This window comes from Rhipicephalus sanguineus, chromosome 5 (genome assembly GCF_013339695.2).
Source record: "Rhipicephalus sanguineus isolate Rsan-2018 chromosome 5, BIME_Rsan_1.4, whole genome shotgun sequence".
Lineage (NCBI taxonomy): Eukaryota > Metazoa > Arthropoda > Arachnida > Ixodida > Ixodidae > Rhipicephalus > Rhipicephalus sanguineus.
In genome coordinates this window covers 167664310-167685136 of record NC_051180.1, presented here as the reverse complement: position 1 = coordinate 167685136, position 20827 = coordinate 167664310, and the positions used below count along the sequence as shown (strand labels likewise).

At 46.5% G+C, this 20827-nt stretch overlaps 1 protein-coding gene across 1 annotated transcript in view; it reads right to left on the bottom strand.

The window, feature by feature from the left end:
* Nucleotides 1-18794, bottom strand: part of LOC119395076 (nephrin) — a 31289-nt gene extending 12495 nt beyond the window's left edge. The window contains exons 1-3 of the mRNA XM_037662368.2: nt 18653-18794; nt 14901-15190; nt 9442-9739 (exon numbers count right to left, since the gene is read on the bottom strand). Of these exons, the coding sequence (XP_037518296.1) occupies nt 9442-9739; nt 14901-15190; nt 18653-18794 (730 nt within the window). The remainder of the gene's footprint in view (nt 1-9441; nt 9740-14900; nt 15191-18652) is intronic.
* Nucleotides 18795-20827: the final 2033 nt, after the last annotated feature.

Sequence of the window (20827 nt, the reverse complement as noted above, 5' to 3'; positions counted from 1 at the left end):
TTTTGCGTCCCTTGTGTCGATGTCGACCACGTGAGACGACCGATGGCGCCGACGGTCAATTTTCGCGTTTGACGAGGCATCTAAAGCTTCAATTAAAAACTTGCGCATCACTTAGAGAACTGCCGATGGAGAGTGGGCGCTGACTTTTTTTTCTATCACGAACCGCTTAACGCTCTTCCATTACTGAGTGCATATATTGCACTCTTAAGTCTTCTCTGTTTGTGAAGATACACTAATTCTGCTGTTATCTGTTAAAGACAGGTGCATAGAGCTCTCCCGTAACATAACACATACAGTGAAAACTCGATCTAACGAATCGTGATTTTACGAAGCTCTCCATCTAACGAAGAACATCACTCTTAAAAAAAAGTTCGGAAAAAGCTTGTAACCACGAGCAAATAGTTAGTAAACAGCCGCTGCTACTAGCTTTCTTGGACCATTACTAACTTTTGCTACCTTTTACTACCTACGTTAGCATACACTTAAAAGTTGCAACGGTTACTACCTCTTGCGTACCGTTACTAACTTTTTGCGATGCACCTGTTAAATGAACTTGTTAAGCGAATCATAGAAGTTATTAGAACGAGCTTTTTAGAACCTGTTCACTAGCACGGGGATCCATTCAAGATCACTCAGGCGATATTAGTAAGCTTAGTACCCCGTGTTGGGTCTTGTATATTAGGCCATGTTGAGATGATATTACGCAAAATATAAATATAACATATTGATTTTCTTAATATGCTTGATTAAAAGTTCTACGCTACGTTACCTCGCGCACCTAATAAAATTGTACGCTATATAAATATAGGCGCATAACTTAACCTATCTATCCTAAAGCCTAGCTGCCCACTGGCACCAGCTGCGTACCCCAGAGGTAGGGCTATATATACTCCTGGAAACACTTTTGAATTATACGTGTCGCGTAGCCTTGTCGTTGTTTATGTGTGCTGTTCTGATTCATGTCATACTGTGCATAATTACCTAATGATATATCGCAATGTTGATGCTCGCGAATTTGACCGTTATAAAAGCAGGAGGCTCGTGATGCGAAAGGATCACGGTTACTAATTTTTTTTTTGGTAGTAACCGTTACTACCTCTTTTACTAGCTAGCAACGAGAAAGGTAGTAACCGCTACTAAGTGCGTTTGTAACGGCGAGGGTAGTAACGGTTACTAACCTCCCCGTTATTAACCGCACTTACTAACAGGGTAGTAACATATGTGACAAGTAGTTAGTAAACCGTAGTTAGTAAGCACTACAACCTTTTTTTAAAGAGTGTTTCTAATCCCTGGCAGGTACCTAGAGGGTTCAACGTTGTAAACCCGAATCAACGAAACTAAGTTGACCACCGAACCCAATTTAGGGAAATGTCTGCTGACGAAAACGAGTTAAAAGCTCTCGTTTCTTTATAAGTTTTACACAGGCGGGTTTTACTTTGATCGTGAGATGTTGCACTGTCGCATCAGAACGCCTAGGCGCCCTAATAATGGTAGAAGCTTTATTCTGTCGATGCTGCACGCCGCGTTCGAGCAAGGAGGAATGGACTTAGAGGCATGCATATAGGTTGTGCTCTTAGGCACCAGATGGCCTAGGGGTGCGGTGGTTGCTTTGGTTATTTCATGGTTTATGCGACATGTGACTCTGAAACCCGTGTCACACGAACACGCAAAAACTCTTTTACGTAAGCGGTCTTTCACGAAGTTGGAAAATTTTAATAAAAAATCACAGCATATCCACAGAGTGAATGATGATGAGTGGGCGAAGCTGCGAAGGTTCATTGGTAAACCGTGAATCTTCCGTGAATTCTGCCCAGTACATCATCACCGACGTGAGATCGGGCGCGTTTATACTAAAGGTTCGATGAGGTATGACGACGTTCAGCTCACTTTAATTTTATATGTACGCTGTGAATTTTCATTGTTTAGAAAACCATTGCTTTAGAAAACATCTGGCGTCTTTCGTTAAGCAGCTGGCGTCTTTTCGTTTTGCTTTAGAAACATCTGGCGTTCTTTCGTATTGCTTTTAGAAAACATCTGGCGTCTTTCGTTGGTTTATTTCATCAATCAACGGCGTTTTCAACAAAATTTTTATTGTTTAATCACGCACAGGAGAAATCTCACCAGGCACTACCTTGGAGGTAAACAATGGCTGCTAATGGGAATGAGAGACAGAAGTCGGCTTTTAGCTAACACTTACACTTCTACTTCTACTAACGTTTCCTACTGGAACATGCCAATGGCTGCTATGGGGATTGAGAGACAGAAGAATTCGGCTTTTAGTTAACGCGCACGCTGCGAATTTTTTATTGTTCAACAACGCGCAGGAAAAATCTCCCACCGGCACCACCTTGGAGGTCAAGATCTGGTACTAGCGTTACGACTGGTTACGCACTACGACTACGACAACTACGAGGGACGAACGGGTGCCGCTTTAAGGAGCTTCGCCCCTAAAAGGCGTTGCCTCCCAGACCCACGGCACCGACGATCTCTTTTTAGTATTTCGTCTGAATTCGCAACCGAAAGCGTGGCGCTAGCTTTCAAAACTGAATCAGTGAAAATAACATAATGTATCGCGATCATGAACTTCCGTGATTTCGATATATAACGCCCAAGTATGGTAGCCGTTGTTTTTTCTGTGCGTCCGGGGCTGTTCGGTGACCGCCGTTGGCCATATCACGGCCAGACTGAAAGGCGCGCCAGACAGAGGGAATGCTCGCTCGCCTTTCTAGTCCGGCCGTGGCCATGCATGTTACAGCGCCGTGCATTTGCGTATGTGCATGCGACGCGCTAAGCGTCTCATGTAAGAGAGCTTTAGTGCTGGGGACCCCAAGCCACCTGCGTACGCACGCTCTTGCGTTCCTTTGTACTCCCAGCCGCATCCACGGAGAATACAAAAGAGCGCAAGGGCTTACGTACGCAGGTGGCTTGGGGTCCCCGGCACTAAAACTTCTAATATCCCCGACTCGTTCGGCCTTTCGAGAGTAAACAAGAAAATAAGCTTTAAAACGGTTTATTACTCCTTCTACGAGATATGAAATTTATTTTTATGATGAGCCTAGGTGACAGAACAATAAACACTTGCCAGTTATTTTTTCCCAATTCATAATTCCTGGCGCCCACTGGTTTCGAGGCTACTCTTTTACGGCCGTGAAAAAGATCGACGAACTCAGTTTCCAGAAAAGACCTCTTCTGAAAAAGAGATCGATCTCTGTCATGTGTCTGCGTGTGAAATTTTTTTTTTTCGGAAGAAGTCTTCTTGCTTAAAAGACTTTCAAGTGCTCGAGTGACACGGGTATGATCGGCCCCTTGAAACTTATTTGCTAGCGCTGCTCGAACAAACACTGCATTCGTTCTCCGCGTATTTGCATATCGGCAGCCTGCCAAAGCTTCACGTTACCGCCTACCTCACTGCACCGGCCAGACATGGAGCCTTCCACCTTCGGGCGACATGACAGGATCCTTGTTCAGGTCTCCCTAGGGCATGGAGGAAGGAACCACTAGTAGCGAGCGTCACGTGACAATCTTGAAGCCTAGTCATAGAAAGAATTAGGAGAGAAATAGGCCTTGGTGACGCGATAGGCAAGCGCTGTTATTGGACGGATCGCTTTGGTTCAGTCTGCTGCGGGCGCTACTGGGCCTAATCCTACGCAGGAGGCACCGCGCACTCTGAGAGGTGCGGTTTCAGAGGAGGTTGGCTAGCCGAGGCTAGGGGAATCACGTGGCGCCCCCTTCTATTTTTCCTTCCACCATGCTCTCGGGCATGGAGAGCATGGAGGAAGCTCCATGCCCGAGAGCATGGAGGAAGCAAAAAGAAAAAAAAAACTCCAGGCCTGCGCGGAAAGCGCAGCACAGTCACAGCGAAAGCTGGAAGAGCGACATTCTAGAGCCCGTTATAAACTCTTTTGTGGCTACTAATTCAAGTACATTAGCAACGTACCCACTACGCCACAAATCATAATTTTTGGGAAGTTGGGAAGCACCCATCACGACAATATTCGTTATTCTGCGGAGAAGCGAGGTACCATCTGTAAGGCATTATGTGCACTTTGTTGATGCGACGGTTGATGGGGCTGAAGAATTATGGCTGAGGCCTTTGTAATGGGTTGGAAGCTTTAAACGACCCACTAGTTACGTAATTGATATTGTGTGACGCCCGGTCGTTATTTAACTGTCCCACCACGCTTTATAACATACATTAACTGGAGAAACGGAGAGCGAGAGAGAGAGAGCGAGAGCGAGTTAACTTTATTGAGAGCCTGAGGGAATGGATCATGAGTGCCTTATGGGCTCCCTTGGCAACCATTATCGCAGATGCCTTTGTAATGGGTTGGAAGCATTCAACAACCCACTCGTTGAGCAATTCTCATTGTGTGACGTCCGGTTACAGATTCGCGGTTGTGTGACGCCTGGTTGTTATTTTACTCTTCGACCACGCTGCATTACATATGTTGATGTGGTTCCTTCCCGACATGAATCCTGTATAGGGTCCTTTTTGCAACGCAGTTTCGAGCACCGGCATGGCTCCGAGGTAGAACACTGGGCTCCCACGCAGAGGGCCCAGGTTCGAACCTCTTTTACAACGAAAGCTGTTATGAGATCATTTCACCGGCCGTTTTTGGCGCCGTAGTTGTCCGCCGCCGCCGCCGCCGCCGCCGCCGGTGTCCGTAACCAGTATCGCTCGAAATAAGAAAAAAAAAACGAAATAAGAAAAAAATTCCAGGATGGCACGAGGTTCGAACCTGGGCCCTCTGCGTGGGAGCCCAGTATTCAACCTCTGAGCCATGCCGGTGCTTGAAACTGCTTTGCAAAAAGGTCCTATACAGGCTTCATGTCGGGAAGGAACCACATTAGCATATGCAATATAGCGTGGTAGAAGAGTAAAATAAGCACCAAGCGTCGCACAACGCGAATTCTGTAACCAGGCGTCACACAATGCGAATTGCGCAACGAGTAGGTTATTGAATGCTTCCAACCCATTACAAAGGGCTCTGCCATAATTCTTCATCGTCATCAGACACAGCATCAACAAAGTGCGCATAATGCCTTACATGCGTTAGCAGCTACCAACGCTCTCCGTAGAATGACGAAAAATGGCACAGTGCCTGCTGCCCTACATCTCAAAAATTACAATGATTTATAGCGTAGTGGGTTCCTCGCAAGTGCACTTGTATTGGTTGCCAAGGAAGCCCATAAGCGAATGATCCACTTCCTCGTGGTCTCAGTAAAATACAATGATTTATAGCGTAGTGGGTTCCTCCCAAATGCACTTGTATTGGTTGCCAAGGAAGCCTATAGGCGCATGAGCCATTTGCGCATGTCGTCGCTTCAAGAAAGTGCACATAATGCCTTACAGACGTGTAGCTGGTGCCCCGGTTCTTCGCAGAATGACGATAATAGCTTAGTAGGTGCTTCGCAACTTCACAAAAATTGTGATTTATGGCGTAGTGGGTACCTTGCTAGTGTACTTTTATTAGTAGCCGCAAGAGAGCATGCAACGGGCTCTAGAAACGCCGCTCTTCCAGCTTTCGCTGTGACTGTGCTGCGGTTTCAGCGCAGGCCTGGCAATTTTCCTTTCTGGAAATTTTTGCTTATTTCTTTTTTTTTTTTCTTATTTCGTGCGATAGCGGGTACGGACACCGGGGGCGGCGGCGGACAACTACGGCGCTAAAAACGGCCGTTGAAATGATCTCATAACAACTTTCGCTGTAAAAGAAAGGAGGGGGCATTACGTCAAGCGATTGAAGCCCAGCGTGCCAGTCCAACACGTGATCAAAACGTCAGAGCGCGCGGTAGGTTTTAGTACTACCGGTGAAGTTCTGTTTTTGAACCTCCTCCGTGAGACGGCCGGTCTGCGCCAAACGAGCGCGCTTCGATTAAAAACTACCGGGCGTCATACCCGAAGTCTCGGCAAATCAAATTTCTTGCATGATCTTGACGCAGATGATCACGTGCTTGGCAGGTCGACACTGGGGCTCTTCGATTTTCCACTTCTGGCTACCCGCGGGCTGCCAGAGCCAGCCAGAGCACGCTCGTTTTTTCTCGGGTTGCTCCGACCCCCCCGCGGTGCACTTTCGGTTGGCGTTCGTTTTTCTCGGGTTGGACGGTTCTGGCGACCCGCGGGGAGCCCGAGGGTCGCCAGAACCTTCCAGGACAATTTAGTCGTGGAAGTTTTCTGGAAGGTTTCGGGCTAGCAGACGCCGAAAAGAGACGATACGCGCTCGCCGCCATCTTTGTGAGGACTCGACGGATTGCAATGCGGGCGCTTGCGGACTACACCTTTGCTTGTCCTTACGCTCGGGCCGCTCGGCGCCGTTCCGCCGTGCAAGATGGCGCGATTATGAGTGGCGGCGAGCATTTGGAGCTAATGTTCATTGCTTTTCTTATGTGTCCCGTGAAGTTTCCTTCCGTGAACAACGCGGCGAACTGTCGCGTTCTAACCATTCTAACTGCGTCGTGCACATGTCCCAAAAGTTATGTACACGTTCGTACGAACGCATGGAGACCCCTTTCGAGTATATTTTTTCATAGTAGTATTCGATTGTGGTGTCGTGTGTGCTTTATGTGCATTTAGCTGAGACGATTGTGATCGAACTATATATTTCTCTCCGTCGTATGTTTGCGTGCGTGAACCCCGTCAGAACTTAACTATTTCAACTAGGTCTTCGATGTTGATAAAATGCACTGATCGAATAAAAGCGATCGCGACATTGTTTTTTGTGTGATGCTCGTTGGTCGCGAACGGCGTGCGAGCGTACTTCGATCTACGGGCCAGTATATGAGGTATGGTATTATGTTATGCTACGACGCGTCGATGTGAAAAAACGAAGATGAATTGAGAAATGTATACATCCTTTTGTTGCTTATTTCATCGTCGGCTTTGTCTTTTTCCACCTCTTAGTAATAATTCCATGCAGTATGTACGTGGTTATCACCTAGTAGCTCAAATAAAAGCTGAGCTAGTACATGAGATTTTTGGAGTGCCACTTAGGACTGGAAAAGAGGCTCAGGCAACATCTGCCAAAACGAGTCGACGACGCGTCACACAGAAGTTATTTTAGATATAACGCGCACTCGAGGTACCCATACCGCCGCATGTCTCAAGTTATGACAAAACGAAGCTGGTCAACGCGTGTGTGCGACGTAGTACGCGATAGATCCTCGAGCTCTTTTGGGGACACGATCACTTTCGCGAGATTTTCGCGTCGTGTTGTGCAGCGACTGTTACACGTACTAAGCAGACGTGAGCTGGTTAAGCCGTTAGCGGCGCGGTAGCTCACCTTGCATCGCTTTCGTGGCGCCGTGCGCCAGCTGGCTGTTTTGTTCGCGGACGGGCGAGTTGCGCACGATTTTGCGAACGTACGTAATCGTATCCCAAATCCGTATGCTCGAGAATATCACTTCAGCTCTTCAGCAAACCTAGCCACATATTTTCAAGCGGGCAATGCAGAAAAACCAACGCGCACGCGGCGCAAAGTTTCGTTTGCTGCCACGGTGGTAGCGTTTGTTTACGCGTACGTTTACGATGGCTGTCCTAGCGTTCGATTTTGTAATCTTGGGGCAGCTTCGGGTTGTCTCGGGCTTCCCACACATATGACCAAGACGCTACTTCCTGTCCCAACCGGAACTTGCTGGCTGACCCTCTGGCTATCTGTGGCTGCCAGAAAGCTGCCAGAAGTCCGAAAATCGAATAGCACTGCTGGCTTCAAAACGAGTTGGCTTGCCAAGGCTGGCTGCGTGACGCAATGCTCCGTCCTTTCTTTTTCTTTCCTCCATGCTGTCGGGCCAACCTCGCGGACTTCTCACACGCGCATGCGTGGACTCGCGTCGAATACAATGCCTCGGTACCTTTTCAGAGTGGCTGAGATTTACGAGGACTGAAAAACCCTATTCTTGTGTTTACGAACTTCCCCTTCTAACGAAATTATTCGAGCGACGCCGTCACTTCGTTAAAGTAAGTTTAAACTTTAGTACTTCATATCGTTACCCTGTTTTTTTTTCTAAACATACACAGAATAGCACGTGACACTTTCCGCTTAGTCTAAATGCGCATGCACCTAGTCGCTGCACGTATAGTGTGATCAATCTGTCATTAAGTGACAGCTTACCGCTCTCCCATTATGTAGAGTGCCTGAGACGGGGAATTCTTCCAGGGGCTCGCTTCTTTGTTAGACACAACCAATGAAACGAACGCACAGTATAGCCAAGCAAAACGTACCGGAAAATTTTGTTAAGTGCAGTGGTAATGACTATGACCTAAATCTAAAGCAATTAAAGGGATACTAAAGAGAAAAACTATTTTTTTATTATTAGTAAATTGCTATTTCATAATTTCAAAACCCCCACGCTTACCGCTAGAAGACGCTCGTTAAGCGAGAAAACGCGCAAAAAGAAAATGCGGGTGCCAAGGCCACGTTGAAATTCCCGCACCAATCGCCGTGACGTCGTAGATTTTTACGGCGTCTACTAGGACCTACGTAATCGGTAGAAAATCTGTGACATCACGCGCGGAGATTTCGGCGAAAAATTTAAAAATGAAGCTTTAATGATGATTGTCTCCTCTATTAATAAACTTATGATCGTGAAATTAACAATATCAGAGTTCCCAGAGTACCCTTTATCAATCTAAAGCCATTGATCGTTTCACTTTATTCTTGAGAAAAAAAAGCACCATCTCCGTCGGCGAGATCCGAATCCAAAATATCCGAATTACGCGTGCGATCTTCTAACAACTGAGCTACAATGGAGGGTGCTCCATGGTACACATTTTTTGCTACGCTTGTGTGTTGAATCCTTGAGAGCGTTAGCCAGCGCCACTCGTAGCCAAGACGGCGGGTGTGGAGCACTCTCTTGCAAAAGGGCTGTACGTGGCAAGTGATCTTTGCACGAGGTGTCAGCTAACCCATAAACCTTCGCATGCTACCTAAGGCATCAAGTCATAACTATTATACTACAGTTAAAAACAACAAACTTATATCCCCTCTGCTTTCCTTAGCTTGATTGTATGTTGGTTTCAACGGCTGGCTCTAACAAGGAAACTAGCACCTCGAGCATTTCCCTTTTTTTGTATTTTCATAGCGAGGGGTTCGTTTCGGCAGACTTGATGATGAAGATGACAATCATGATAACCATGGGTAACGAAAGCTTGCAATGCGGCTACATCGAGACAAGAAGTGTCGTATTAAAATGGTTAGGATGAATCGGCTTGACTGCTTAGAAGGCAGCTTCGACAAGTAAAGGACGGAACGCTGTGTGTAAAGATGCAGATGTACCGATTCGTCCAATTAGCCACAGTACTACAAAATCTGTAAGGTCATACATGCCCGCGGTATTACCGTGGTTGTTTACCGCGTGAAGCACCGGTATTTGGTTTTTAACAAACTCAGGAGTCTCATCGCTGCAGCAGTCCCAAAAAAAAAAAAAGAGAAAGACTCAAATGCTCACAGCGCACTTGGAGGTTGACAGGTGCGCTGAGTGCCTTTCCTCTGGCATTCCTCGCGAGGCAGGAGTAGCGTCCTCGTTGTGACCGGCGCACTCCGTGCAGCGTGAGCACGTGCAGGGAACCGTTGCTTCCGGCTTGATGTCGCCCTCCGGCCGACAGTGGTCGGCCCTCCCAGAGCCAGCGGGGTGGTTCCAGCAGCTGCGGGTGTGCCTTCACGCTGCACTCAAACCTCGCGTCTCTACCTTCGTCCACGGCCGAACCACCGACGAGCCTTAGTCGCACGGAGGGAACGAATTCAACCTGGAAAACCGAAAGTCCTCGCCAAGATTAGGCTCACGCGGGCTAGCTCGTATTCCTAGAAGTACATTTACAGCGCAAACACAAAGACGCACCACAAAGAAAGAAACGACACACACACAAGCGCTCACTATCAACTGACTTTATTTCGGCGATTGTCAATGCATATGTACCTCCAAGGCAGCCTTACCGCACATGCACCACGCAATAGACAAAAAGAAAAACAAAATCGACAAAAACTTTTTTGTTTTTGTCAATTGCATGGCGCATGTGCGGAAAGGCTGCCTTGGAGGTATATATGCATTGACAATCGCCGAAATAAAGTCACTTGATAGTCAGCGCTTGTGTGTGTCGTTTCTTTCCTTGTAGTGCGTCTTTGCGTTTGCGCTGTAAATGTACTTCTAGGATTATGAACCAACTAGGCCCAAAAGAAGTTTTACTGTAGCTCGTCGTATGGCGATAGGCAGATATATAGCAATTTTTAATTATATTTCCGGAGATGTAATAGCCTGGTTTATTACCTGGCTCGCTACTCTAGGTGTCGGGTGATGACTGATATAGACAATGATCACATATACACACAAATAATACGTACAGTAACAAACTCACATATACGCACAAAAGAGTCATTTCTAAAGTTTTGTTATTCCTCAGTAACACCCCAGCTCTAAGTTCAAGCCGCGTTGCAAATGAAGTGCAGCCTTCAGAATCTCTCGGTCTGCGTCTTAACGGGAACAGTCACACAGGACGTCTTCTCGAGTGTGACACGTGGCGCACAAAGGAGAGTCCGACTGCTTAATCTTGTGCTTAAAGTAGTTCGTACGGGCAACGTCGAGACTGAGCTGTTGATTGCATGCTTCATCTTGCCTGGATAATCCTTGTGGCGTATAAAAGCTACGACGGGTTGGCGGCGGGTTGGTCAGAAATGTCTGCGTGAAACCAGAAGACCTTTTAAACATAAGCTGGATCTGACATCCACAAGTGCAAACAAGGAGAACATGGAAGACCCCTTTGAAACTTCAAAAACAGATGGCAAAAAGAGATGACAGACAGACAGACAGACAGACAGACAGACAGACAGACAGACAGACAGACAGACAGACAGACAGATAGATAGATAGATAGATAGATAGATAGATAGATAGATAGATAGATAGATAGATAGATAGATAGATAGATAGATAGATAGATAGATAGATAGATAGATAGATAGATAGCAGGGGCGTATGCAGAACTTTTTTCGGGGGGGGGGAGGGGGGAGTGCACCTCCTTGATCTGAAGTGGGGGCCGGGCAGGCAGATGTGGTCGAGTCTCATTTTGGTCTCTGTATGCCATAGCAAAAAAAAAAAAAAAGAATATGGGGGGGGGGCATGGGCCCGGTGTGCCCCCCCCCCCCCATGGCTACGCCACTGATAGATAGATAGATAGATAGATAGATAGATAGATAGATAGATAGATAGATAGATAGATAGATAGATAGATAGATAGATAGATAGATTCTTTCAGCCGACGTAAGAGTTCCGCGTTTGAAATCACAAACGGCGAATCAGTCCGGTATCATTCAGAAAACGCAACAGCGCTTTCGTTGCCTTTCGGAACTGTGATGGGCAGCCCCATGGTCCCAATATTTTCGCGACAGTGAAAGCGCTTCCGTCCATTTGATTTAGTGCAGTGCTGAGGTGAAGCCTCTCGTTTGCGTATGTCGGGCAGTAACACAGAAGGTGCTCAATAGTTTCCTCAACGGCACAGTCGTTGCACTCGGCGTTGTCGGCCATCTCTATATTAAATGAGTAGGCGTTGGTGAACGCTACACCCAGACGCAGACGGCACAACACTGTATCTTCCTCCCGGGAAAGACCAGGTAGTAGACGCAGTCGTAGAGATGGCTCGAGAGAATACAGTCGATGGTGTGTGAACTGTGATGTTTGCCACTTTTGCAGTGTCATGTTCTGCGCCAGCGTACTTAGGTATCGAGCCGCATCAATCCTAGATAACGGTATAGAAACAAGGTTCGTCTCTACATGTGCTTTTCTGGCAGCTTCATCGGCGAGGTCGTTGCCGGAGATACCGCAATGACTTGGTATCCACTGAAACACAACGTTGTGTCCTCTTTCAGTCGCATAGCGCAGCATTTCTCGTATCTGACACACAAGTTGTTCGTACGATCCGCGACGAAGTGCCGACGAAACGCATTGTAGAGCCGTCTTTGAGTCGCAGAATATTGCCCATCGCTCAGCCGGTTGTTGCTTGATATAATCGACGGCACCTCGCAGGGCAACAAGCTCCGAACCAGTCGATGTGCTCACGTGACAAAGTTTGTAAGCGAGGTTGATGTGTCGTGATGGGATGTGAACCCATGTGAAGCTACGCATTTATTCAATATTCTACACATAAAGAGGCTTCGTTCAGGAAGGTTCATCCTAATGTTCAATAAATGTACAAATAAAGCATGGTTGGTCCCTCCTTCATAGGAATCAGTATAACACGACAGTGAAAGGTGCCGTCACACAAGTAGTTGATTGTTTATTGTACATGGATGTGTCAGATCTTGCACAATGTCTATCGGTGTTTGGCGTGGATGCAACCACGTTGACGCCTGGTGACGCATTTCCATCCCGACGACTAACGTCCATGATGATTAGTAAACCTTTGCGGTAGTTGAAGTAGTTAACATACACCTCAGGCCCGTAGCCAGGAATTTCTTGAGACCCCCCCCCCCCTTGGCTACGGGTCTGATACACCTGGACACAGCATATGGTGACACCCACGCAATGATGGCATCAACAAGCACATAATAAACACTGGTACTTAATATGCACTCATACAAAGCGTCATTTCCGGAGAGAAATGCCATGGTGCGCGTTACCCAGTAATCGGGTCATCTACGCCAGTGCTCATGCATTATCACACAGCGATTCAGGAAGGAGAGCGGCAGAGTTGACAGCTTGAGTCGTGAACGCGCCAAGACGTCCCACTTCCCGCTGGCGTCTCTATCGCGGAGGTGTGAGAGAAATAAGGCGCGTTTGCATAACCTCGTCTGTGTGTGTGTGCTTGTGTGTGTGTGTCTGCGTGCGTGCGTGCGTGCGTGCGTGTGTGTGTGTGTGTGTGTGTGTGTGTGTGTGTGTGTGTGTGTGTGTGTGTGTGTTTGTGTGTGTGTGTTGGCAGCATAGTTGGTAGAGCGCCGTTCATCCGCGGCAACGAAACTTTCCTTTTAGTTTTCTTTGTCATCTGTTCATGTGTGCTTTACCAACGTCATTCCCGTGACGGAAATAACGTCATTGAAGTCTTGGTGGACCCCGGCATGAAATACTTTCTTGTTAAAAGGTCACAGGTAGGGTACTACGTAGAAGGTGTTACCCAAACATTTCGTAGCCGATCCTTTTTGTAGCACCTGTACTATCCGGTATTCGTTTTTCTCGAGTACTTGTGAGGAGCGGAACCACCTTCCTACCGTCAGTGCACACATAAAAGGCCAATAACAATACAAGAATGTTTTGATTAAGAGTAACTGAAAAATTTTTTTTCCGTAAATTTCTTCGTTGTTACTCCTTTATTTTCATGTGTTTAACTGTATGATCTTGTTCTGGCTTTACAATGTTTTAGAGTAAGTCCTGTTTATATTGTTAACGGGTGTGTTGCATATACGTTTCTGGTGCATTATATGATTTCTTGCATTGGAGCATTTTTTTTTCATAATTATGTTTTTTTTGTTACCACTCCTCTCAGCAACGCTCCGGCCCGGAGGGCACAATAAAGGGAATGAAGGGATCAAACGAATGCAAAAATACCGCGTATTTACCGTCTGCAATAGCTTCCTGGTTTAAGTTAGATCACCAAGTGGTTTTCTAAAGCAGTATGCATGGCGCCGCTTGCTTTACACAGAAGGCTAAAGCTATTTCTTGGCGTATGTAATCGTTAATCACCAATACCTTCTATCATTTTTCTTGTGGTTCTTGCGCCGTGGTGAATGGCGGGCCAAGTGTGCTGATGTACGCATGTACAATTTTTGCTATATATGCGTGAACCTTTATTCGTGAGCCAGCGCTCGTATTTCCTCGTTTATTCTTCTAGTGTATATATTATTTCATTCGCGCTATGTGTAAAGATGCAGATGTACCGGCCCGCTCATCTAGCTATCATCATGTGCGGCCGCCGCTGCTGAGATCAAACAAGCGACCTCTAGCACATCTGCACAATGCCACAGTCGCCCTGTGCACTGTGTTCTTCTTCTATTTCTTACGGTTCTTTTACTTCCCACTATTGCGCTTAAAATACCGTATGTAAACACCACAATATCTTGGCTACCATGGCGGATAACGATAGCAGGGGTGAAAAATACAGTGATAAGCCGTTCGTCAAAATCCAAACAGTTGAACCTTGTTTCGGCAGCTTCATCGAAATGGTGGCGGCAAACTTCACGATCAGATAATTTATTTGAAGTTTTGAGGAGTACATTGGGAACCGCTTTCTCTGAAACTGATTCCCATGTATAATCCAAGAACGGCCTATGCGTGCGATGCTATTCAGTAGGCTCTTCACTTACCTTTTGTAGGGCACTTAATTGCGCGGAAGTTATAAAATTGATTTTATTTAACGTTTGTCTACGCTAAAAATAAAGGTGGCTTAAATTTCATAAAAATAGCTTTATTTAAAATTCAACTTGTTCAATACAGCATTGCACCATCTAAAAGTTACGGTAGATAATTTCGTACTTCTACACTCAATTTTCCAAGCACACCCCTCCTTTGTCATGTTCCACCTTCTACCTTTACTAGTGCCACGGTAATAGAGAGAGAGACAGATACTTTCTTTAATGAGTACTAGTGGCGGGTCTTTCTTTTTTTCTTCAGATGTGAATGCTGGAGAACCAAAGGCCAGTAAGAAGAAGCGAATGCTTGGCTAATCATGGCGACGACCTTTAAGTATTTGCGCTACTCTGCACCTGCCCGCGTGTTAATATTTCATAAAAACCTTTTAAAAAGACAGAAATTGAAAGTGAATCTTTGAAATTGTGAGAAGTAGAAGGAGGAACGTCGCTTGAGGCAACCTTTACAAGGGTCTCAGAAGTGCACTTGTCGAAAAGTTGGTTCCAGCGACATTACTTGTTTCAAGACAGCGTTATTTCATATAATATGGCTTCAGTAAGCTCACCACTGCGGCTCACCTCTAGTAGAAGCGCATCTTCAATTGCGCTACCAGGCACACGCTCATTGGCAGCGCGACAGCGGATCCGCCGGCCGTGGTCGTCAGCTCCGGGCGTGAAGGCGAGCAGGCTGCTAGTGCGGCCGCTCGACTCGTCGACGTTGACCGCACTGCGTGTCATGCGCCGGCTGCCCATCCACCAGCTGAGGTTTGCGGCCGGCCTTGAGCCCCACGAATCGCAGCGAATTTGTGCCGCTTGCTCCGCCACGAGGACCGTTTCCGGTGTGGCGATGGCAACTTTCAGCGGGCGCACTGCACGACGGAGGAGCAGTGAGCTTGTACACGCATTGACGACGTAAATAGGGAAAGAGGAGCAAAGTATATACTGGGAAGGGGAAAGAAGGCCGAAGAGCTGGTTGAAAAAGGAAATTCGGGATACGGTACGAAGAATTTTATTAAAAGCATCCTGAGAGGTGCCACACCTTAGGGCGGCTCCGCGGGACGCTCCGACGTGGGGACAGTTAGTCCTAGCCTAACCACTGTTTTTGTTCTGTGACGTCCTTGACCCCACGTAACCGGGGGCATCGCCAGAGCTTGTGTTGTAGATTTTCACGTCCCTTGAAGCTAGGGCACTGTGAATTAAAGTCATTTGATAATAGGCAGTGTACGAAAGCTAGACTGCGATAGGAATGTGATCGGGAAATGACGCGAAGCTTCCCGGGATCAGAAAAGCAAAAAATGCGCAGAGGCCGGAGAATGAATTGCACAGAAAATGGAAAATCTATGAAGGGAAAGAAAACTCGATGGTGCAGATTTTGGTGGAAGCAATACTAAGGTGAAAGTCATGGTTGACCGTCAGGTATTTATGACAAGAGGAGGGCCTCACCCAGGGTATCTTGGAGCCACATCATCTTATAAAGTAGCGAGTATACCACAAAAACATATTGGGGATCAAAGAGGAAAAAATTTAGAAAGAAACGAGGCGCTAAGTTAGCCGCAGGGGAACAGCCGAATCTTTTAAAACGAATAGAGACATTTTTTTCTCCGATTAATAATAGTATGCGGAAAATCTCGAGATCTATGGAAGGAGAGCTAATGCATGAGAACAGCGAACGCAGCGGAAAGAAGGTGGAAGAAAAAATGATTAAACGCACCGCCAGGAGATTGGGTGGGGTTCTCATTAATTTGATTAACTTACCAGAACAAAACAGTAAAAAAGCTTCATTCTGGTACTTGCGCGAAAACAACCGGGGACAACGAAAGGTGGTCGGTCGGTCGGTCGGTCGGTCCTCAGCTACTTGGCGCAACCCACCGCAGGGGATCGGCCATGAAACGGGTGGCATCTTATTTTAGAAATAAAATTGTTTTAGTCCGAATATGTTTAGGAATGGATGGTTTAAAAATAAATTCACTGGTACAATCAAGATTTTCAAAAAAAAAGAAGCCGATAGGCTGAAACAGTGAAATTGTACATAAACTCAACATTCTATTCTTTTTGTTTCCCGTAAAAAATCGCACACGGCTTCGCAAACGTTCCTGTGGCTAAAGTACATTTCAGTTCTACCAAAGGAAAGAATGTATACACGGACAAACACAAGGACACACAGACAAGAGACACGCTTGTCTGTGTGTACACCTCTCCGTATGCACACGGAAAGGTGTACGCATGGACAAGCGCGTGTACACCTTTCTTCGTCCCCGTTTGTTTTCGCGCAAGTACCACAATGAATTCGTTCCAACTAGGCCGGCTAGCAGTTTTCCTTCAGTAAAAAAGCACACTTAAAATTGTAGCAGAAAGCTTACAGGATAGGCGCATACTGAACAGTTGGCGGCAAAGTAATGATGATTAGTGGGGTTTTGTGGCGCAAGGGCCATGGGCGGCAAAGTATACAATGAACTTAATTTATGAAGGTGATAGAAAAGGACAACATTCGCTCAGATCATTGCATCTGCTTTATACAGGTTGGCTATGGAAGCTATTAAATCAGTAATTTGAACATGTCTGGCCAGTGGTAACTAGTGAGCGCGACCGCTCGGCGAAGAAGTTAATGAGGTATAGACATGAAAATGACATATAGAAGCAGGAACAATGAGCCATGTTTGACATGATCATTTGTATTCTGTTTTTGATACACAATATAGTGACCTCAGTCTCAAACTGCATGTCCATTACAACGTACTTCGTACAGTTACGGTGCACACCTGGCTATATTTCGATAAATCTGTCCAGGTTAAACCACTGATTTCTAACCTCATTACCTAAAGTAACTGCCCTCACACAAGTACGACGTGCTATTAGAAGGCGAGCTCCTCCCGCTTAGCAGTGTCTGTGCTGCGTGTCGGGCACAGGCGTGGTCGCTTTTCTAACTACGTATTACACAAGGCTATATGTCTTTAAAGGGACACTAAAGGCAAATAACAATTTATATCAGAGTGAAAGCTCAATGTATGACAACTTCTAAAACGGCAATATTATCAACAGCAGTGCCCTACTTACCGAGTAATTAAGATAAATGTATCACATGATGAGCGCCACGAGTGGGACATTTTCGAAGTGATCCCGATGACGTATGAGAGTCTGCCTACAATTAATCACTAGTAATCAAACTAGCAGCAATAAAAAAAAAAGAACTTCCGTGCACCAAAAGGCGTAATAAAATGCTATTTGTTCGTTTCCGTTTGATTCATGGAAAGAAGAACCTCTGTGGCGTTTCCATGGGGAACGGTGCGAGGGTTCCGTTTTCGCCGAACTGGGCTTCGCCCGGCGCCCTGCTTCGCTCACGCGGTCGCGTCTCAGTGGTAGTTTCGGTATCGCGTACTGCCGCGTGTGTTTTGCGGGCTCGTGAAAGTCGCTCTACAGAAAGTTCGACAAAATGCCGCATGCAACGACGCCGACACTACGAGCCCACAGCAGCATACCGCGTTCATCGGGGCTCAAGTCGCGTAATTGGAGCCCAGCGTCACGAACCAATGCCTCGTTGTCAAGTTCTCCGTCCACATTCATTGTGGCGATTGCGGCAAGCTTCGATGGCTTCGATGGCCGTTGTTGCTGCTGTGGGTCCCGCTACTTTCGCTCTGCTGCTACTAGTGTCGGCGGCCGCGCAGTAAAGGCGGGCAACGTTGGGCACGGCAGCAGTGACGTATGAAAGTCTGATTTCAGGCGGGTGATTTGAAGTGCGCGAACGCGATGCGGACCACCGCGTTTTAGTGGTCCGCATCTGGACCACTAAAAGGCATCCGCGACCACTAAAATTTGAAAATAAGCACTTCCTTGGCATAAAAGTAGCACTACGAGGTTTTCTGGATCGCTATTTAACAATCAACGTCGAATTAATATTTGCCTTTAGTGTCCCTTTAACGTTACACTATTCAGCATATGTATCTGTTCTATATGCTTCCTCGGCATACGGTATTTCGCATGTGATGGGTAGAAGTAATTCAATCAACCCGGTAACCCTACCAACCATTGGTATGTAGTGGACCAGCACCTAAGCCTTAACTAGCTACATCATATTCACCATATTTTTGCGCAATGCATTGGCGTGGCCACTCTTATGTTTTTTTTTCATGCACAGAGGCGGCTCTAATGCTTTTGGCTGCGAGCGAAACAGGGAACAAATTGCTTGCAGGATGTACGTTCCGACATTTCGCCCATTTTCATACGCGGGATCGCATATAAAGCGAGAAGCTTTCATTATTTTGGGGAGGACCTGAGAGCAAAAATGTCTGCCGCAAGGTATGTCTTCTTGCTACAATTCATATCAAGGGTGATACTCGCTTCATCCTCTTCGTCGCCACTTCGAGCCTTGCAGATTATACGAGCCATGAGATGACTCCGTTGCAAAAGGTCGATATGCAGAAGGCTCCTGGAGGCTTCCTCTTCAGCCATTGCTTGCCGAGTCGTGTCCTGCAGCATCCTGGCATCTTGCCACCACGATAGTACAGGGGGAGGACGCCCTGTAAAAACGCAGGCGTAGAAACGTGTCAATCGAAAATACGTGATCTGTACGAAAACAATGCAAAGGCCCAGCTGCAGGTAAACATGACGTCAGCGAACTGATTACGTTTGTGTTTTTTCGCTGAGGACGTCTGATGTAACGTACAGAAAGGACATTTGGTAGGTGTGCAGCATCATGAACAAAAGAAGAAATACTTTACGCACTCTTATGTTTTAATCTAGAAGGTAGACATGGAAAACTATAAATTTACACGGTATTATATCGCTAATACAGTTAAACCTTGATTGGACGAAGTGGACCAACATCGGCACATTGGTACATTGAAACGTCGTTAAATTGAAATTCGACCTTTTTATGTCAGGTATATTCCTAAAAGGCTTCTTCTTCTTCTCTTCTCTTCTTCTTCTTCTTCTTCTTCTTCTTCTTCTTTTTTCCATGGGAAGCGCCAGGAGAATTTTTTAACAATGCAACAGTACACAAATGTAATTTAGATGGCGTGAAAAAAGAAAAGTCCTGATTCTCAGATCCAGTGATCACGGCTTCATTCTGCGCCGGCGAAGACCTCTTCACAGCAGCCGAATGGCATGCGTGAAAGCTGAAAGAAATGCAAGCCAAATGCACTGTGGAAATATTGAATAAGTGAAGCTACCGTGCCTACTCTGTCACGTCATCAAGACATCGGGTGTTTGCCCGGAGTAGCGCACGCCGATGCTTTCATGTTCACCAAAACCGAACCGCTCGCTTTCCACTCACTTCGATGAGGCAAGTCGATAACTGGCGCGCGCCACAAAACCAAAAGATCTGCGGTCTAAAACTCGCATAGAAGTAAGGCGACAAGCTGAATGGGACGTTTCAAACCCAACGATTATATAAAAGACGAATTATTCACCGTATTACCGCTGACGTCATCTGTAATTGCTTGTCCCCTGACCAGTAGATTTTATTTTTCACATTTTTCAGTAATAAGGGTGTTTTAGGCTATTGGAAACACCCTATGGTATGGGGTTTTGATACGTGAAAAACACCCTTTCCTAGGGTGTAAGGGTGTTAGTTATAGACACCGGCCAAAACCCCCCTTAAGGGTGTAAGGTGGGTTACTGTGTAGCAATAACAGCAGGCAAATTGGCTTTGTGATTACAGTATGTTATCAAGAGTTTTGAGTGACTGTTACTAAGGCGTCGATATTTAGATGTATGTCTTGTCAAAAGCCTGCCCTAGATATAGTAATTCATGGTATCAAAAATACACATGCAAATGTCCTTCGTGTATAAGTCTAATAGCAAACGGTTGTAAAGTCCGTGGATCCAGCGGTCCTGATCGGGTGGTCGGCCTGGCCTGAGGCCCGTTGCACGGAGGGGGCGAAGACTGCTTAATTGCAGGCCTGTGCAAGTCCACAACAAGTGCGCGGCAGGCACATCGCGGATCGGGGCTTAGCGAAATGGACATGAGTACCGTATGCGCCGCGGTATACATGTTGCGCCCAGAGAATGGTCACGGATGGGCTAAGCGCAACCCCGACACGAAACCTCCGTCACGTAACCTCATCTCGGCGGGTTGAACCACCAGGGAGGTCTGAGCCACACGGAGGTATAAGAGCTCGTGTGGTACGTCGGATGCATTCTTTTCCCTCCAGCAGCTCTCCGTGAGCGTTTTCGGGAAAATGAGGTCTCCTAGAAAGTCACCGCGCCGCCTGAAGCTGTAGCTTGTTAGAAGACAACAATTATGCGCTACTTGAGTGAGAGCACTTATCGTCCAGTCTGCTCCGCTGGCATTTTATAGCGATTATAGCGGTAGGTGAGATTCCTTCAGCGCAGCTGGCAAGTTAATCATCACCGAAGCGATTTTTCGGACGCATTCAGAGCGGCGCTAATTGTCAACCTTGTTGTCACTTTCAAACATTCGTTCTCGTATGCTATACAAAGGTATTCCGTTTTTACAGCTTTATTCGTAAGTAAGTGCGCCTTTAACGAAAGTATTTTTTCATTCGACG